Source organism: Hyperolius riggenbachi, chromosome 6, assembly GCF_040937935.1.
Source record: "Hyperolius riggenbachi isolate aHypRig1 chromosome 6, aHypRig1.pri, whole genome shotgun sequence".
NCBI classification, from domain to species: domain Eukaryota; kingdom Metazoa; phylum Chordata; class Amphibia; order Anura; family Hyperoliidae; genus Hyperolius; species Hyperolius riggenbachi.
In genome coordinates, this window is record NC_090651.1 from 32,600,946 (window position 1) to 32,617,125 (window position 16,180).

Genomic DNA, 16,180 nt, shown 5'->3' on the forward strand with positions numbered 1-16,180 from the left:
GACCCCCCAAGGGTGAGCGACTGCTTGATGAGGAGCTCAAGCAACTGAGTCTTTAGGGTTAAGCGGCCCATCTTAGCTAAACTACAACAGCACACACGAAGTTTTCAGTGGTAGCCAATGCATTGTATATGTGAACTGCCAAATGCTCAATATATGCCCTATTAACTAATCCTCATGTTCCCACTGTATATACTCATGTGTTCATGTCTGTATCCTTGTTTATACAAAATTTTGAATAAAAACTATTATATTAAAAAAAAAATGTCAGTTAAATACATCATAAAGTGAAATGAAGTTTATTGCATTTACAGAAAGTGCGCAATAATTGTTTAAATAACATTACACAGGTGCATAAATTTGGGCAGTGTTGTCATTTTATTGATTCCAAAACCTTTAGAACTGATTATTGGAACTCAAATTGGCTTGGAAAGCTCAGTGACCCCTGACCTACATACACAGATAAAATAGAGAAACCGAGAGCCCAATATAGTGTAGTATGTATTGGAACCAGGAGGAGCAATGAGAAGTAAGTGTTATACTCACAAACATGGGTTACCGCCTAGGTAACCACTGTGTAGGCAGGTGGGGAGATTAGACCTATCCCCACTCAGGAATAAGATGTCATCTCTGTCATTTCATAGTGTGATACTCCGTATGTTTAATGCCTGATGAAGCGGGATTGTGCCCGTGAAACGCGTTGCGATTTGTTCGTGGAGTATGTGATTAAATTGCCTTCTTGCTCAAGTGACGACTTCATGTCCTTTTTGGAGTGACCGGTCCACCACCGCCACCCGAATATTTTAAACGTTTTAGTATACTTTTATCCTTTTGGCGCCTCTGTACATCTTATGTACATACACAGGTGAATCCAATTAAAAAAGAAAGAATATTTAAGGGGGCCAGTTGTAAGTTGCCCTCCTTTTTTAAATTTCTCTGAAGAGTAACAACACGTGAGTCTCAAAACAACTCTCAAATGACCTGAAGACACAGTTAGTTCACCATCATGGTTTAAGGGAAGGATACAGAAAGCTGTCTCAGAGATCTCAGCTGTCTGTTTCTACAGTCAGGAACATATTGAGGAAATGGAAGACTACAGGCTCAGTTCAAGTTAAGGCTCGAAGTGGCAGACCAAGAAAAATCTTGGATAAACAGAAGCGACGAATAATGAGAATAGTCAGAGTCAACCCACAGACCAGCACCAAAGACCTACAACATCATCTTGCTGCAGATGGAGTCACTGTGCATTGTTCAACCATTCGGCGCACTTTACACAAGGAGATGCTGTATGCAAGAGTGATGCAGAGGAGCATTTTCTTCGCCCACAGCACAAACAGAGGTATGCTAAAGAACATTTGGACAAGCCAGCTTCATTTTGGAATAAGGTGCTGCGGACTGCTGAAACTAAAATTGAGTTATTTGGGTATAACAAGGGGCGTTATGCATGGAGGAAAAACAATACAGCATTTCAAGAAAAACACCTGCTACCTACAGTAAAATATGGTGGTGGTTCCATCATGCTGTGGGGCTGTGTGACCAGTGCAGGGACTGGGAATCTTGCCAAAGTTGAGGGACGCATGGATTCCACTCAGTATCAGCAGATTCTGGAGACCAATGTCCAGGAATCAGTGACAAAGCTGAAACTGCGCCGGGGCTGGATCTTTCAACAAGACAATGACCCTAAACACTGCTCAAAATCCACTAAGGCATTCATGCAGAGGAACAAGTACAATGTTCTGGAATGGCCATCTCAGTCCCCAGACCTGAATATAATTGAAAATCTGTGGTGTGAGTTAAAGAGAGCTGTCCATGCTTGCTGTGATGAGTCGTGTTTGCAACTCTTGCTGATGAGTTTGCTGGTGCCGGAGCAAAAGGTGATTTATAACATAGTTCTTAGGAAATACGGCATCCTTCTATCTCTTCTAGACTTGCCCCCTTCCCCTTCCGGTCTCACTCCTCCTTCATTAAAGAGGAACTTTAACACAAGATTGAACATCATTCCAATCAGTAGCTGACACCCCCTTTCCCTTGAGAAATATTTTCCTTTTCTCGAATAGATCATCAGGGGGTCTGTATGGCTGATATTGTGGTGAAACTCCTCCCATAGTGTGATGTCATGACCATGATCCCGACAGTTTCTTGTCAGTGAACCTTTTTGCATTGTGGGAAATAACGGCTTTTTCCAACTGCCAAGTAAGCAGCATCTCCCTCTGCGCATAGAACTCTCAGTAACGAACATTCTGCACAGATCACCTGGCAGAACTAAAGATGTCACCACCAGTGATAAATGTCAGAATGTAAATCAGGGAGAGGAGAGATTTTACAATGGGCAAACACGGACTAAATAATCTATACATCAATATTGTAAAAAGTAAGCAATTTAATGATTACTATTAGGCCTAAATCCATTACAATAACGGGCACTCAGCGTCCCTCACAACCCCCCTCAACTCCCGCCCCTGTCACCTCCGCATGTCAGCGCACATGGCACACATGCGTGCACACGCCCGCCCCCGTGGCCCCGTCCTCCTCCGGTCCCAACGGCCACCCGCGTGCTACACATGCGCAGTATCGCAACAGCTGGGACAGGAGATTACAGAGACACAGGGGGTCTACTGTATAGGATGTTATTCTCTCAACAGTTTTTCTTTAAATTACCTTAACACTTTATTATTCATTATTCATTCATTATTTATAAGTGAATTGACCCTTTTATTTTAGTTTTTTTCTTTCTAAACACTGATCCTCTTGTGTTGTATTTTATGTTTGTTTGCAGTATAACATGTTGTTTTCCTTGACAGATGCTTCGGGATGCTTCTCAGTCCTGGGAAAAATGTTAAGAACAGTGATATGCATCTCCTGGATATGGTAATAATGTAACATTACTTGAACTTATACAATGTGCTGGCTTGAGTGCTTCTTCTTGGATAAAGTAATGTGAATCAGGGTGGCAACAATTAGAGGGCGGCAAGAGGCGGCTCCCCTCTCCAAATGTCTTCCTCCTCGCACTCCACGTCCCCCCCCTCCCTAGATGCGCGGCGCCCAGGGCCGGATTTCTGGAAATGCCACCAAGGCCCAGGCCTTGGGCGGCTGCAGCTCAAGGGGGCACCTGGGAATGAAAGTGGGATTGCTACATATGAATGAGGAGGCTAAAAATGGGGAGCAACATATTGATGGAAATTGATGCTCATGGGAGCTGTTAATGAAAGAAGGGGTCTACACTAAATAGATGATACACATGGAAGAAGGAGCAGCACATGGAATAGAAAGGGTGCTGCTGCACATGAAAGGGGAGCAACAACATACTTTGCCTAGGGGCACAGAGAGTATAAATCCGGCCTTAGCGGCGCCGCTTCACTTACCTGCTCTAAGCATTAGAGAGATGGGTTCTCCATCCGCCCATCCAACATTCTGTATCCATGGCTACAGCGGTGCCTCATGTGATCTGTTACGTGCTGCTGGGTCACATGAGGCGCCGCTGTAGTCAGAGAGGAAGCAGAACTGGTGTGAATGGGGATCCCATGGCTGATCTGCTGAGAGAGTGTGAGTGATGTGGCACCAGTGCTGCACATACCCGGCATCCTGATGATCAGATGCTGCAGGCCAGCAGGGAGGAGATGCTATGGGAGAAGGTGCAGCACATACCCGCCATCCTGGGGATCAGATGCTGCGGGCCAGCAGGGAGGAGATGCTATGGGAGGAGGTGCAGGACATACCCGGCATCCTGGGGATCAGATGCTGTGGGCCAGCAGGGAGGAGATGCTATGGGAGGAGGTGCAGCACATACCCGGCATCCTGGGGATCAGATGCTGTGGGCCAGCAGGGAGGAGATGCTATGGGAGGAGGTGCAGCACCTACCCGGCATCCTGGAGATCAGATGCTGCAGGCCAGCAGAGAGGAGATGCTATGGAAGGAGGTGCAGCACATACCCGGCATCCTGGGGATCAGATGCTGCGGGCCAGCAGGGAGGAGATGCTATGGGAGGAGGTGCAGCATATACCCGGCATCCTGGGGATCACATGCTGCGGGCCAGCAGGAAGAAGATGCTATGGGAGGAGGGGCAGCACATACCCGGCATCCTGGGGATCAGATGCTGCGGGCCAGCAGGGAGGAGATGCTATTGGAGGAGGTGCAGCACATACCCGGTATCCTGGGGATCAGATGCTGCGGGCCAGCAGGGAGGAGATGCTATGGGAGGTGGTGCAGCACATACTCGGCATCCTGGATATCAGATGCTGTGGGCCAGCAGGGAGGAGATGCTATGGGAGGAGGTGCAGCACATACCCGGCATCCTGGGGATCAGATGCTGCGGGCCAGCAGGGAGGAGATGCTATGGGAGGTGGTGCAGCACATACTCGGCATCCTGGATATCAGATGCTGTGGGCCAGCAGGGAGGAGATGCTATGGGAGGAGGTGCAGCACATACCCGGCATCCTGGGGATCAGATGCTGCGGGCCAGCAGGGAGGAGATGCTATGGGAGGAGGTGCAGCACATACCCGGCATCCTGGGGATCAGATGCTGCGGGCCAGCAGGGAGGAAATGCTATGGGAGGAGGTGCAGCACATACCCGGCATCCTGGATATCAGATGCTGCGGGCCAGCAGGGAGGAGATGCTATGGGAGGATGTGCTGCACATACCTGGCATCCTGGGGATCAGATGCTATGTGCCAGCAGGGAGGAGATGCTATGGGAGGAGGTGCAGCACATACCCGGCATCCTGGGGATCAGATGCTATGTGCCAGCAGGGAGGAGATGCTATGGGAGGAGGTGCAGCACATACCCGGCATCCTGGGGATCAGATGCTGCGTGCCAGCAGGGAGGAGATGCTATGGGAGGAGGTGCAGCATATACCCGGCATCCTGGGGATCAGATGCTGTGTGCCAGCAGGGAGGAGATGCTATGGGAGGAGGTGCAGCACATACCCGGCCTCCTGGGGATCAGATGCTGCTGGCCAGCAGGGAGGAGATGCTATGGGAGGAGATGCAGCACATACCCGGCATCCTGGGGATCAGGTGCTGCGGGCCAGCAGGGAGGAGATGCTATGGGAGGAGATGCAGCACATACCCGGCATCCTGGGGATCAGATGCTGCGGGCCAGCAGGGAGGAGATGCTATGGGAGGTGGTGCAGCACATACTCGGCATCCTGGATATCAGATGCTGTGGGCCAGCAGGGAGGAGATGCTATGGGAGGAGGTGCAGCACATACCCGGCATCCTGGGGATCAGATGCTGCGGGCCAGCAGGGAGGAGATGCTATGGGAGGAGGTGCAGCACATACCCGGCATCCTGGGGATCAGATGCTGCGGGCCAGCAGGGAGGAAATGCTATGGGAGGAGGTGCAGCACATACCCGGCATCCTGGATATCAGATGCTGCGGGCCAGCAGGGAGGAGATGCTATGGGAGGATGTGCTGCACATACCTGGCATCCTGGGGATCAGATGCTATGTGCCAGCAGGGAGGAGATGCTATGGGAGGAGGTGCAGCACATACCCGGCATCCTGGGGATCAGATGCTATGTGCCAGCAGGGAGGAGATGCTATGGGAGGAGGTGCAGCACATACCCGGCATCCTGGGGATCAGATGCTGCGTGCCAGCAGGGAGGAGATGCTATGGGAGGAGGTGCAGCATATACCCGGCATCCTGGGGATCAGATGCTGTGTGCCAGCAGGGAGGAGATGCTATGGGAGGAGGTGCAGCACATACCCGGCCTCCTGGGGATCAGATGCTGCTGGCCAGCAGGGAGGAGATGCTATGGGAGGAGATGCAGCACATACCCGGCATCCTGGGGATCAGGTGCTGCGGGCCAGCAGGGAGGAGATGCTATGGGAGGAGATGCAGCACATACCCGGCATCCTGGGGATCAGATGCTGCGGGCCAGCAGGGAGGAGATGCTATGGGAGGAGGTGCAGCACATACCCGGCATCCTGGGGATCAGATGCTGCGGGCCAGCAGGGAGGAGATGCTATGGGAGGAGGTGCAGCACATACCCGGCATCCTGGGGATCAGATGCTGCAGGCCAGCAGGGAGGAGATGCTATTGGAGGAGGTGCAGCACATACCCGGCATCCTGGGGATCAGATGCTGTGGGCCAGCAGGGAGGAGATGCTCTCATGGAGGAAGCAGAGGGGTGTAAGCGTAGTGCCATTACCTGCAATTCACAGCCAAATGTGTCTCTCCTCTGGTCCGACTTTGCGCACACATCATGGGGGGCCTTCACAATGTATTGCTTCAAGCGGCAAAAACTCTAGAACTGACCCTGTGTTCTAGTTATGGTGAGATGATCACAAACAGATTCAGCTAGACACTCAAGCAGAATTGGCTTTCTGAAGGGCAGAGTGATTATGGTGCCTCTGTAGCTACCCCAGATATTTCCAGCTGGTTGTTTGATTACCCCAAAGGCTATTAGGGATGTGTTGGGACCAGTGTTCTCCCCAGAAATCTTTTCCAGCCGAATGGCGTGAAAAAGTAGCCGGGTGGGGCGAGATTAGAGACTGCAGGGCCGGTGCTTTTCTGCACAACTCTGCTTAGAGGAGGTGAGCCGATGACAGCCGGGTGCTCACCAAAACTAGCCGGGTGGAGCACCCGGCTAAAAGAGCCTGAGGAAATCACTGGTTGGGATCCCATAGTAAATTCATTAAGGCCCAGTTCACACTTGAAATCGCAAAATGCTAGCGATTAGCGATAGCGTTTTGCAGGAGTGATTTTTACACGATTAGTGCGGAAAGCCCACTGGAATAGTAGAGGTTTGGGAGAGATCACGATTAGCAGTTCTATACATGCTAATACGCGTTCGCACAGGAATTGCCGCCAAAACGCTGCAGGTAACACATTTGCGATTATCGCTAATCGCAAAATGCCCGGGATCGCGGCAGTGAGTACACTGCCATAGGGTACAATAGGACTAGCGGTTTTAACCACTTCAACCTTTCTGGATGAATATGTTTGTCCAGATAGGCTGTGCTGCTGCAGCTGCGCTGTGCACGTGATTGCGCGCTCCCTCCGCCTGTCGTTAGCCCCCCGATCAGTGAATGGGAATAAAGTTCCTCTTTACCGATCTAAGTACCCTGCAGAGAAAGCGACGGTCTCTTATCAGAGACCGCCGTCTTTCTGCAAAAAAAAAAAAAAATTCCCCTCCTCTGGGGAAACAATGCTCTTGGCTGAAGCGATACGTGAGCAGCCAAGAGAGGTTGTGAGCTGGTGACATACACTTCATTCTCACCATAGGCTGTTATTCTCAGCCACATTGGTTGAGTTTCATCTACTGAAATAATTGTGTTCATTCTACCGTTAGCACAATGAGGCTTTGATTCATTAACCGACACTAAGCCGGTTAGTGTGCTTTATCACTTCTTATCTGAGGTTAGTGTGCCTTATCTGAGGTTAGTGTGCCTTATCTGAGGTTAGTGTGCCTTATCTGAGGTTAGTGACCCTTAAGTAGCTTTGTGCACACTAAAAGATGCACAAAGCTACATCGCGCACTGCACAGCGTAATGCGTTGGTCTTTGCGCTATACATGATGCGACCATAAGGTCGCATAGGATGTGACGATAATGTACAGTATAGCGCAGTAAAGGCTAATCTTGGCACTCCAGCTGTGACAAAACTACATATCCCATCATGCCTCTGCCTCCCCGAGTTATGCTTAGAGCTGTCAGAGTATTGCAATGCCTCATGGGACTTGTAGTTCCACCACAGCTGGAGTGCCAAGATTAGCCATCACTGGTATAGCGGGTGCTATGTTATCGTGCAGTGCGCAATGTAGCTTTGTGCATCTTTTAGTGTGCACAAAGCTACTTAAGGGGCGCTAAGTTCAGATAAGGCACACTAACTCAGATAAGGCACACTAACCTCAGATAAGGCACACTAACCTCAGATAAGGCACACTAACCTCAGATAAGGCACACTAACCTCAGATAAGGCACACTAATGCAGAGAAGGCACACTAACCTCAGATAAGGCACACTAAACTCAGATAAGGAACACTAACCTCAGATAAGGAACACTAACCTCAGATAAGGCACACTAACCTCAGATAAGGCACACTAACCTCAGATAAGGCACACTAACCTCAGATAAGGCACACTAACCTCAGATAAGGCACACTAACTCAGATAAGGCACATTAATTCAGATAAGGCACAGTAACTCAGATAAGGCACACTAACCTCAGATAAGGCACACTAACCTCAGATAAAGTAATCGATTTCTTTCAAAGCTACTTAAGGGGCACTAACCTCAGATAAGGCACACTAACCTCAGATAAGGCACACTAACCTCAGATAAGGCACACTAACCTCAGATAAGGCACACTAACCTCGGATAAGGCACACTAACTCAGATAAGGCACACTAACCTCAGATAAGGCACAGTAACTCAGATAAGGCACACTAACCTCAGATAAGGCACACTAACCTCAGATTAACCTCAGATAAAGTAATCGATTTCTTTCTAATCTGAATCTGATCAGTGAGAGATTGATTCCTCCACGCACAAGAGATAGATTTTTAAAATCTATTGAAAACAGGTCAAACATTTTAGCCCAAAATTGATATCATTGTCAAAGTTCCAGAGCTCAACCCCAACACACCCAGAATCCCCTCCCCCACTGCCTGGGAGCCTTGTCTAGCTTGTGGCCATGTTCCTGTCTGAGTACAAGGGTCTCCATTCTGGACATGCGCTAATAAGGTCTGCACATGTCCAGATTAAGAAAGTTGCTACTTATGCACATGGGGGGGGGGGGATGCATGAGCAGCTTTGTTCTACTGGGCATGCTCGGTCCGCACTCGCACGTGCCCAGTACGGAGAAACTCATACTTGCACCAGAGCATGGCCACAAACAACATGTTCAACACCCCAGTGCTGGAACAGGGGTGTAATAAGATTGTGAAAGCCTCTGAACTATCTGTAGGTTTCCAGAAGTTTCATTATTGTATTATTTTTGTTTCACTTCAGGTGCGCTTTAAGGATTCCATTTAGAAAAGTCTGAATTGCAGTTTTACAACCCTTTAGGCTTCTTTCCACCACTAGAGGAGGTTTAGAATACTGAAGCCACGTGTGACTCAGATGCTGGACTTGTTCTCTGCAGTCTGATGATTATTTATCCTGTACATATGAATAGAGAATGGACATCACCGATTATCCTTACCAGCCCCATTTTTAGGGGCGGGTGGAGCGGGTGACCTCACGGAAAGTAGCAGGGGGGAGGGGGGGGGGGAGCCTAGTGGTGGGAGGAGTAGGTAACACACAGATGCCCATGCAGGGGCAGTAGCAACTCGCCTTCTGTATCCACGCTCTGCGTCTGCCTTCTTCCTCCTAGGCAACCGTCACGTTGGTAACCGAGCCCCCGAAATACGGTCATTTGTTTGTAGACACACATACGATTGATTAAGATTTAAAGGTGAAACTTTCTCATCAGATCTTCTGAAAGATTTCATTGTGTATAGATAACGTTTAGTATTGGGATTGGTTTCATTGTTCCTATCCTAGTATTTTGTTTAAAGGGATCCCAAGGTGAGAGTGATATGGAGGCTGCCATATTTATTTCCTTTTGCACAATGCAAGTTGCCTGGCTGTCCCCCTAATGTTGTGTCTCTTAATACTTTTAGTCACAGACTCTGAGCAAGCATGCAAACCAGGTGCTCTGACTCAAGTCTGACTGGATTGGCCACATGCTTGTTTCAGACTTGTGACTCTGAACTACTGCTGCTTGACGATCAGCAGGACTGCCAGGTAATGTGCATTGTTTAAAAGGAAATAATAAATATGGCAGCCTCCATATCACTCTCACCTCAGGTTTACTTTAAATGGAAGGTCTGAGGACTTTTAAGAAAAAAATCCACTTTCCTGGGGCTTCTTCCAGCCCCCTGAATCCGTCCTGTGCCCTCACCGCAGCTCCGGTAGCTCCCGGTCGGCTTCCGCGTCGGCTTCTTCTGCACTCCAGCGTGTGTCTCACTGGTCGCGCTGACGTCATCTGGACTGGACAGCGCAGGTGTAAAACTACAGCGCCTGCACAGCACAGTCGGGATGATGTCAGTGCGACTCTGAGAGCCGCTCGCGCAGGCGCAGTGCACATCCTTCGCTGGAGGGGACCCCGGACCATCGCGATGAGCAGAGCTGCGGTGAGAGCACAGGACAGCTGGCAAGGGCTGGAGTAAGCCTCAGGTAAGTGGATTTTTATTTTTAATGTGCCTGGATGTATCCTTTAAGTGTGTTCAGTAGCTTTGTCTTCCTCTTGTTTATCCTGGTAACGGTGCTTCTCTGCATGTTTTCAGGAGTCCATGGGGAAGAGCAACGATGGCAAAGCCTATATTATCACCGGAATGTGGAACCCCAATGCCCCGGCATTCCAGGCACTCAACGAGGAAACCCCTAAAGGTACCATATCCTGGGATAGAGGATAATTGGCTGGATAGTGTAGGCAACATAAGGTACACCTTAACGGTCCAATTTTTAGCAAACAATCGTATTTTTAATAAGATCAATCAGGTAGAAAGAAAGGATCGTATTTTGCCGGTCCACCGCATTAAAGAAGCCAACTTGCAATTGCATCTTAAAAGCTGCAACCGTATCTATGAAAAAACCTGCACGTCGATCAATCTATTTCTTTAAAGAGGAATTATCTCGAAAATCTTAAAATTTAAAACACCTACAAATAAGAAGCGCATTTCTTCCAGAGTAAAATAAGCCTTGTCACTTACAGTAGGTAGTAGAAATCTGACATTACCGACCTGTTTTAGGTTAGTCTATCTCTCCATAGGGGATTCTCAGCATGGCCTTTATTCTTTATAAAGACATTCCCTGAAAAAGATTTATACACTGATGCTGGCCAGCCTCCCTGCTCACCGTACACTTCTTTGGCAGTTGGACGGAGCAACTGCCATTCACTTAGTGCTTTTAAAAATAAAGAAAACCCTGAGAAACCCCCATGAGAAGATGGCCTAGCCCAACACCTGTCAGTAATGACAGATTCCTACTACTTACTGTAAGTGACAGCAACATAGGAGAAAAGTAAATTATGGCTCATTTTACTCTGGAAGAAACGTACTGCTTAATTGTTTACGTTTACATATATTTTAAATTTTAAAATTTTCGCGATAGAGGTTCTTAAAGCAACCAAGTGATGGTCTTGGCGACTAAGTAAGTCAAGTCACTCAGTGGGAGGGTTGCAAGGTGAGGAGGGAGTGTAGCGTTTACATATATTTTAAATTTTAAGATTTTCGCGATAGAGGTCCTTTACAGAAATGACCGATAAGGCGATTGTTCAGGATCGATTAGGGCCTCAAGCTTCTCTGTAATGCAATACAAAACTACCATAGCAGTTTTTTCGGGGCATGGTTAAGGATGATGTGTAACTAAAGGAACACGCCAGATCAATGTTGCCTGGTGGGCATCGATAGACAATGCTTTGGGCTACGTTGCGGGGCACCTTAGCTATGCGGGGAGGGGGAGCACACAAACATTTAATGATAACTATGGGGGGGCATGTGTGACATGTATCCTTGCAGCGGGGGGGAAAGGGGGCAGCACAATGGAGTCACACAGGAGATAGGCGAATAAGGAGAACAATCCTCTGCGCTGTACCTTGGAGGAAACAATCTGCCAGGACGTATTGCTGGCCCGAGAGGTTGGGAGGAGTCAAGGACTGCTGGACACATGCTAGATTTTTGGCCGAGTTTCACTTGACATATGTACGGAGGTTACGAAGGCCTCAAGCTGAACCATTCATGGTGGTCGTTTTTCCTCTCCCGTAGATAAGCGGGTGTTCATGACCATCGCCGTAGACATGGTGGTGACAGAAGTGGTAGAGCCCGTCCGCTTCCTGCTGGAAACCGTGGTCCGCGTCTATCCCACCAACGAAAGGTTCTGGTATTTTAGCCGCAAGACCTTCACCGAGAATTTTTATCTGAAGCTGAAGCAGGTAGGTGGGCCTGGAAGCGGTTGTTTTGTGGAAGTCACATGGCGTACGCAGTGCTTTATCTCTATGCTGGAGGGGGTTTGATGTGAAGGTGTCTGGTGTTGTGTCTCATCGTGCTGCCTGTAAATGTGTGCTGCCTGTATATGTATGCTGCCTGTAAATGTGTGCTGCCTGTAAATGTATGCTGCCGCATGTGCGCAGTGCGATCTTGTGCTGGCGCATTTCCTATTCAATGATGCTGCCGGCACTAAACACCCCAAATATCTCTGCAACCACACCTCCTGCACTCCCCAAATTTTCAGGGTAGGGAGGGGACCCCCTGAACTACCTCTATGCCAAATTGCAGCTCCTGAGTCCCGCTGGTTCACAAGATAGGTTTCTGTAATCTATTTCTGGAACCAGCGGGGCTCGGGGGCTGCAGTTTGGCACAGAGGTAGTTCGGGGGGTCCTCTCCGTACCCTGAAAATTTAGGGAGTATAGGAGGTGTGGCTGTGGAGATATTTGAGGGGATTATAATAAAGTTCTCAGTGCGGAAGGCAGCACGATCAGACATTACAGTCACACTATGATACTGCAAATACATACAATGCTCTGCCTGCCTGTAACATTTGTGTAAACCATTCAAAGTCTATTATATCCTATTAAAGGGGCACTACAGCGAAAAACTGTAAAATTTAAAATATGTGCAAACATATACAAATAAGAAGTACATTTTTTTCCAGAGTAAAATGAGCCATAAATTACTTTTCTCCAATGTTGCTGTCACTTACAGTAGTTAGTAGAAATCTGATAGAAGTAACAGGTTTTGGACTAGTCCATCTCTTAATAGGGGATTCTCAGCAAGGCTTTTATTCTTTATAAAGATCTTCCCGAAAAAGGATTTAAACAATGATGCTGGCCAGCTTCCCTGCTCCCTACACAGTCTTTTGGCAGTTGGACAGAGCAACTACCATTCACTAAGTGCTTTTGAAAATAAATATATCCCTGATAATCCCCTATAAAGAGATGGACTAGTCCAAAACCTGTCACTTCTGTCAGATTTCTACTACCTACTGTAAGTGACGGCAACATAGGAGAAAAGTAATTTTGGCTCATTTTACTCTGGAAAAAAATATACCGTATATACTCGGATACAAGTCGACCCCGTGTATAAGTCGACCCCCCAAATTTGACCCTCACAAGGTGGATTTTTTCAATTATTCAAGTATAAGTCTATATGTAATTATATGTAAGCCAGCCAGGTATGTGCCTCCAGTATAGGTAGCCAGTATTGTTACCCCCAGTATAGACTAGGCAGGTAGGTGCATCTAGTGTATGTAGCCAGTATAGTTGCCCCCAGCATAGGTAGGCAGCCAGGTATCGTTGTCCCCAGTATAGGAAGGTAGCCAGTATAGTTGCCCCTAGCATAGGTTGGTAGCCAGTATAGTTGCCCCTAGCATAGGTAGGTAGCCAGTATAGTTGCCCCTAGCATAGGTAGGTAGCCAGTATAGTTGCCCCTAGCTTAGGTAGGTAGCCAGTAAAGTTGCCCCTAGCATAGGTAGGTAGCCAGTATAGTTGCCCCTAGCATAGGTAGGTAGCCAGTATAGTTGCCCCTAGCTTAGGTAGGTAGCCAGTAAAGTTGCCCCTAGCATAGGTAGGTAGCCAGTATAGTTGCCCCTAGCATAGGTAGGTAGCCAGTATAGATGCCCCAGCATTGATAGGCAGGCAGGTATAGTTGCCCCCAGTATAGGAAGGTAGCCAGTATAGTTGCCCTTGGCATACGTAAGTAGCCAGTATAGATGCCCCAGCATTGATAGGCAGCCAGGTATAGTTGCCCCAGTATAGGAAGGTAGCCAGTACAGTTGCCCCCATGTATAGGCTGCAGCGGTGGGGAGAGCGGGCATGGAGGAACATCTCACCTATCTTCCATCTACTTCCATCTACCACGCATCCCATGCGCTGATACCAGCGTCTCCTGTGATGACATCATCACAGGAGAGACGCTGGTATCAACACAAGAGGATGCATGGTAGATGGAAGATAGAGGCTGTGGAAGGTGCGATGTTTGCCTCCATGCTGCCCGCTCTCCCTGCCGCTGCAGCTGTCCGTTACCACATCCACTGCTGGGTGCAGTCTGCTCTCTTCTCCTCGCTTCTCCTCCACTCGCGCTGTAACTTCCGCTCCCGACGTCATGTGACATCGGGAGCCGGACCATCTCTGAAGGGGGTAGACGCGAGTGAGGTAGAAGAGAGGAAGAGAGAGGACACTGCGCCCAGCGATGGATGGTGACTATCCCCTCTACACACACACCCCACATCCATACCCCACTCCCCCACCCCACACAGTCTGTAAGTCGCAAAATTTAGGACTATGTGCCTATAAGTCGACCCCCCCCCACACTTTTGTACTTTGTGTCAGTCCTAAATTTTGCGACTTATAGCCGTATATATACACGGTACTTCTTATTTGTATATGTTTGCACATATTTTAAATTTTACAGTTTTTCGCTGTAGTGCTCCTGTAAGTCCCAACGAATAAGCAGAAACCACGCTAGTCTTGAAAATCCCAACTGTCACAGTACCTCAAGAAGAAGAAGACAGAAAGCCTTCATAGCATAGTCTGTATATAGACACAGAGTACACCAGGGATCCCCCTTCTATAAGCTGCGCCTCCTGTCACTTTAAATGGTCACCCAGCGCATCATAAGTAGTGGTCCCACCACCGACTGGAAACTTGCTCACCTATTATGGTAGCTGCTCCGACCCACAGACAGCACCACAAGCTCAGCAACAAAGCCTTCTCCAGTACAGCTATGTCTTGCAGTCTTCAGTCCTTCAATCCTCACTACCATATGAAAGGGAACAGACCAAATCCTCTTATTGCGCAGATTATATCCACAGTATACACCTCCACCATTGGTAGTACCAGGAGTGTTAATTATATGCCCCGTGACTGATTTCTATGGTTCACCACCAACCACCATGCCCACCACCGACAGGGGCCACGCTCACCTGATTGAATGGCTTCCCCAACCAGCATAGACAGCGATAACAGCGTGTGTTTAGTCATGTATCGGTATTAGCTTCCCACAACACTAGGTATACATCAGATTCTGCAAGCTAAAGGAGCCTCATATGTGCAAAACCAGCGTTTTATTTAAAGGATACCCTAAGTGACATGATGAGATAGACATGTGTATGTACAGTGCTTAGCACACAAATAACTAGGCTGTGTTCCTTGTTTTATATCTCTGCCTGAAAGAGTTAACTATCAGGTATGCAAGTGGCTGACTCAGACAGGAAGTCACGACAGTGTGACCCTCACTGATAAGAAATTCCAACTATAAAACACTTTCCTAGCAGAAAATAGCTTCTGAGAGCAAGAAAGAGGTAAAAAGGGGGAATCTCTTATCAGTGAGGGTCACACTGTGAGTCAGGACTGAGTCTGCCACTTACATACCTGATATTTAACTCTTTCAGGCAGAGAAAGAAAAAAAGGAACACAGCATAGTTATTACTGTGCTTGGCACCGTCCAAACACATGTCTATCTCATCCTGTCACATGTCACTTCGGGTATCCTTTAAACAGATAAAAGAGCCATACTCAAACATAGCTAGATACAAACGTGTAAAACGGGAACGTCTCCTCGTGTGTGCACCGATCACTTCCTACCCAGGCCATTTATTTTTATAATAATGTTCCCACTGCATGCGTGTTACTCAGTGCGGAAGGCAGCACTATCAGGCATTACATTCACACTACATTTTCACAGACACTCAGCTTGCCGCCTCTGGGCGAGCTCTGATGTGCAGAAAACGTGGCCTCTGTGATCAGATGAGCCTCCTCTATACATCCGAGCATCGCACGGTGAACCCAGGTGATTGTTTCTCCTACAAAGGCTTTCATTATTATCAGCTGCCTGTTTTACAGCCTTTATGTTAGAATGGTAACAAAGGCCGAGTCTCTTTCTGATACGCAGTTTGTAGCCTAGTGTGAATGCCTGTAATATATAATCCAGGCTCTCGGGGGCTGGGTGTGTGCTCTTATCTACCATATGAATAAAGGATCATCGGTATCATAAAAAACGTTTTTGATGAATTGTTTCTGTCGGTCCTTTAGCCTTCACAGTCAATCTGAACTGCCCTGCTAGCCATTGAAGCAGAATAATAATGGGGAAAGACAAGACAAATAACATTTATATCGTGCTTTTCTCCTGGCGGACTCAAAGCGCCAGAGCAGCAGCCACTAGGGCGCGCTCTATAGGCAGCAGCAGTGTTAGGGAGACTTGCCC

At 48.2% G+C, this 16,180-nt stretch overlaps 1 protein-coding gene across 1 annotated transcript in view; it reads left to right on the forward strand.

Annotated features, from left to right (window-relative positions):
- The window catches only part of RABGAP1L (RAB GTPase activating protein 1 like), a 482,080-nt gene that overhangs the window by 82,974 nt on the left and 382,926 nt on the right, over nt 1–16,180 (forward strand). The window contains exons 8-10 of the mRNA XM_068239095.1: nt 2,799–2,865; nt 10,268–10,370; nt 11,747–11,913. Of these exons, the coding sequence (XP_068095196.1) occupies nt 2,799–2,865; nt 10,268–10,370; nt 11,747–11,913 (337 nt within the window). The remainder of the gene's footprint in view (nt 1–2,798; nt 2,866–10,267; nt 10,371–11,746; nt 11,914–16,180) is intronic.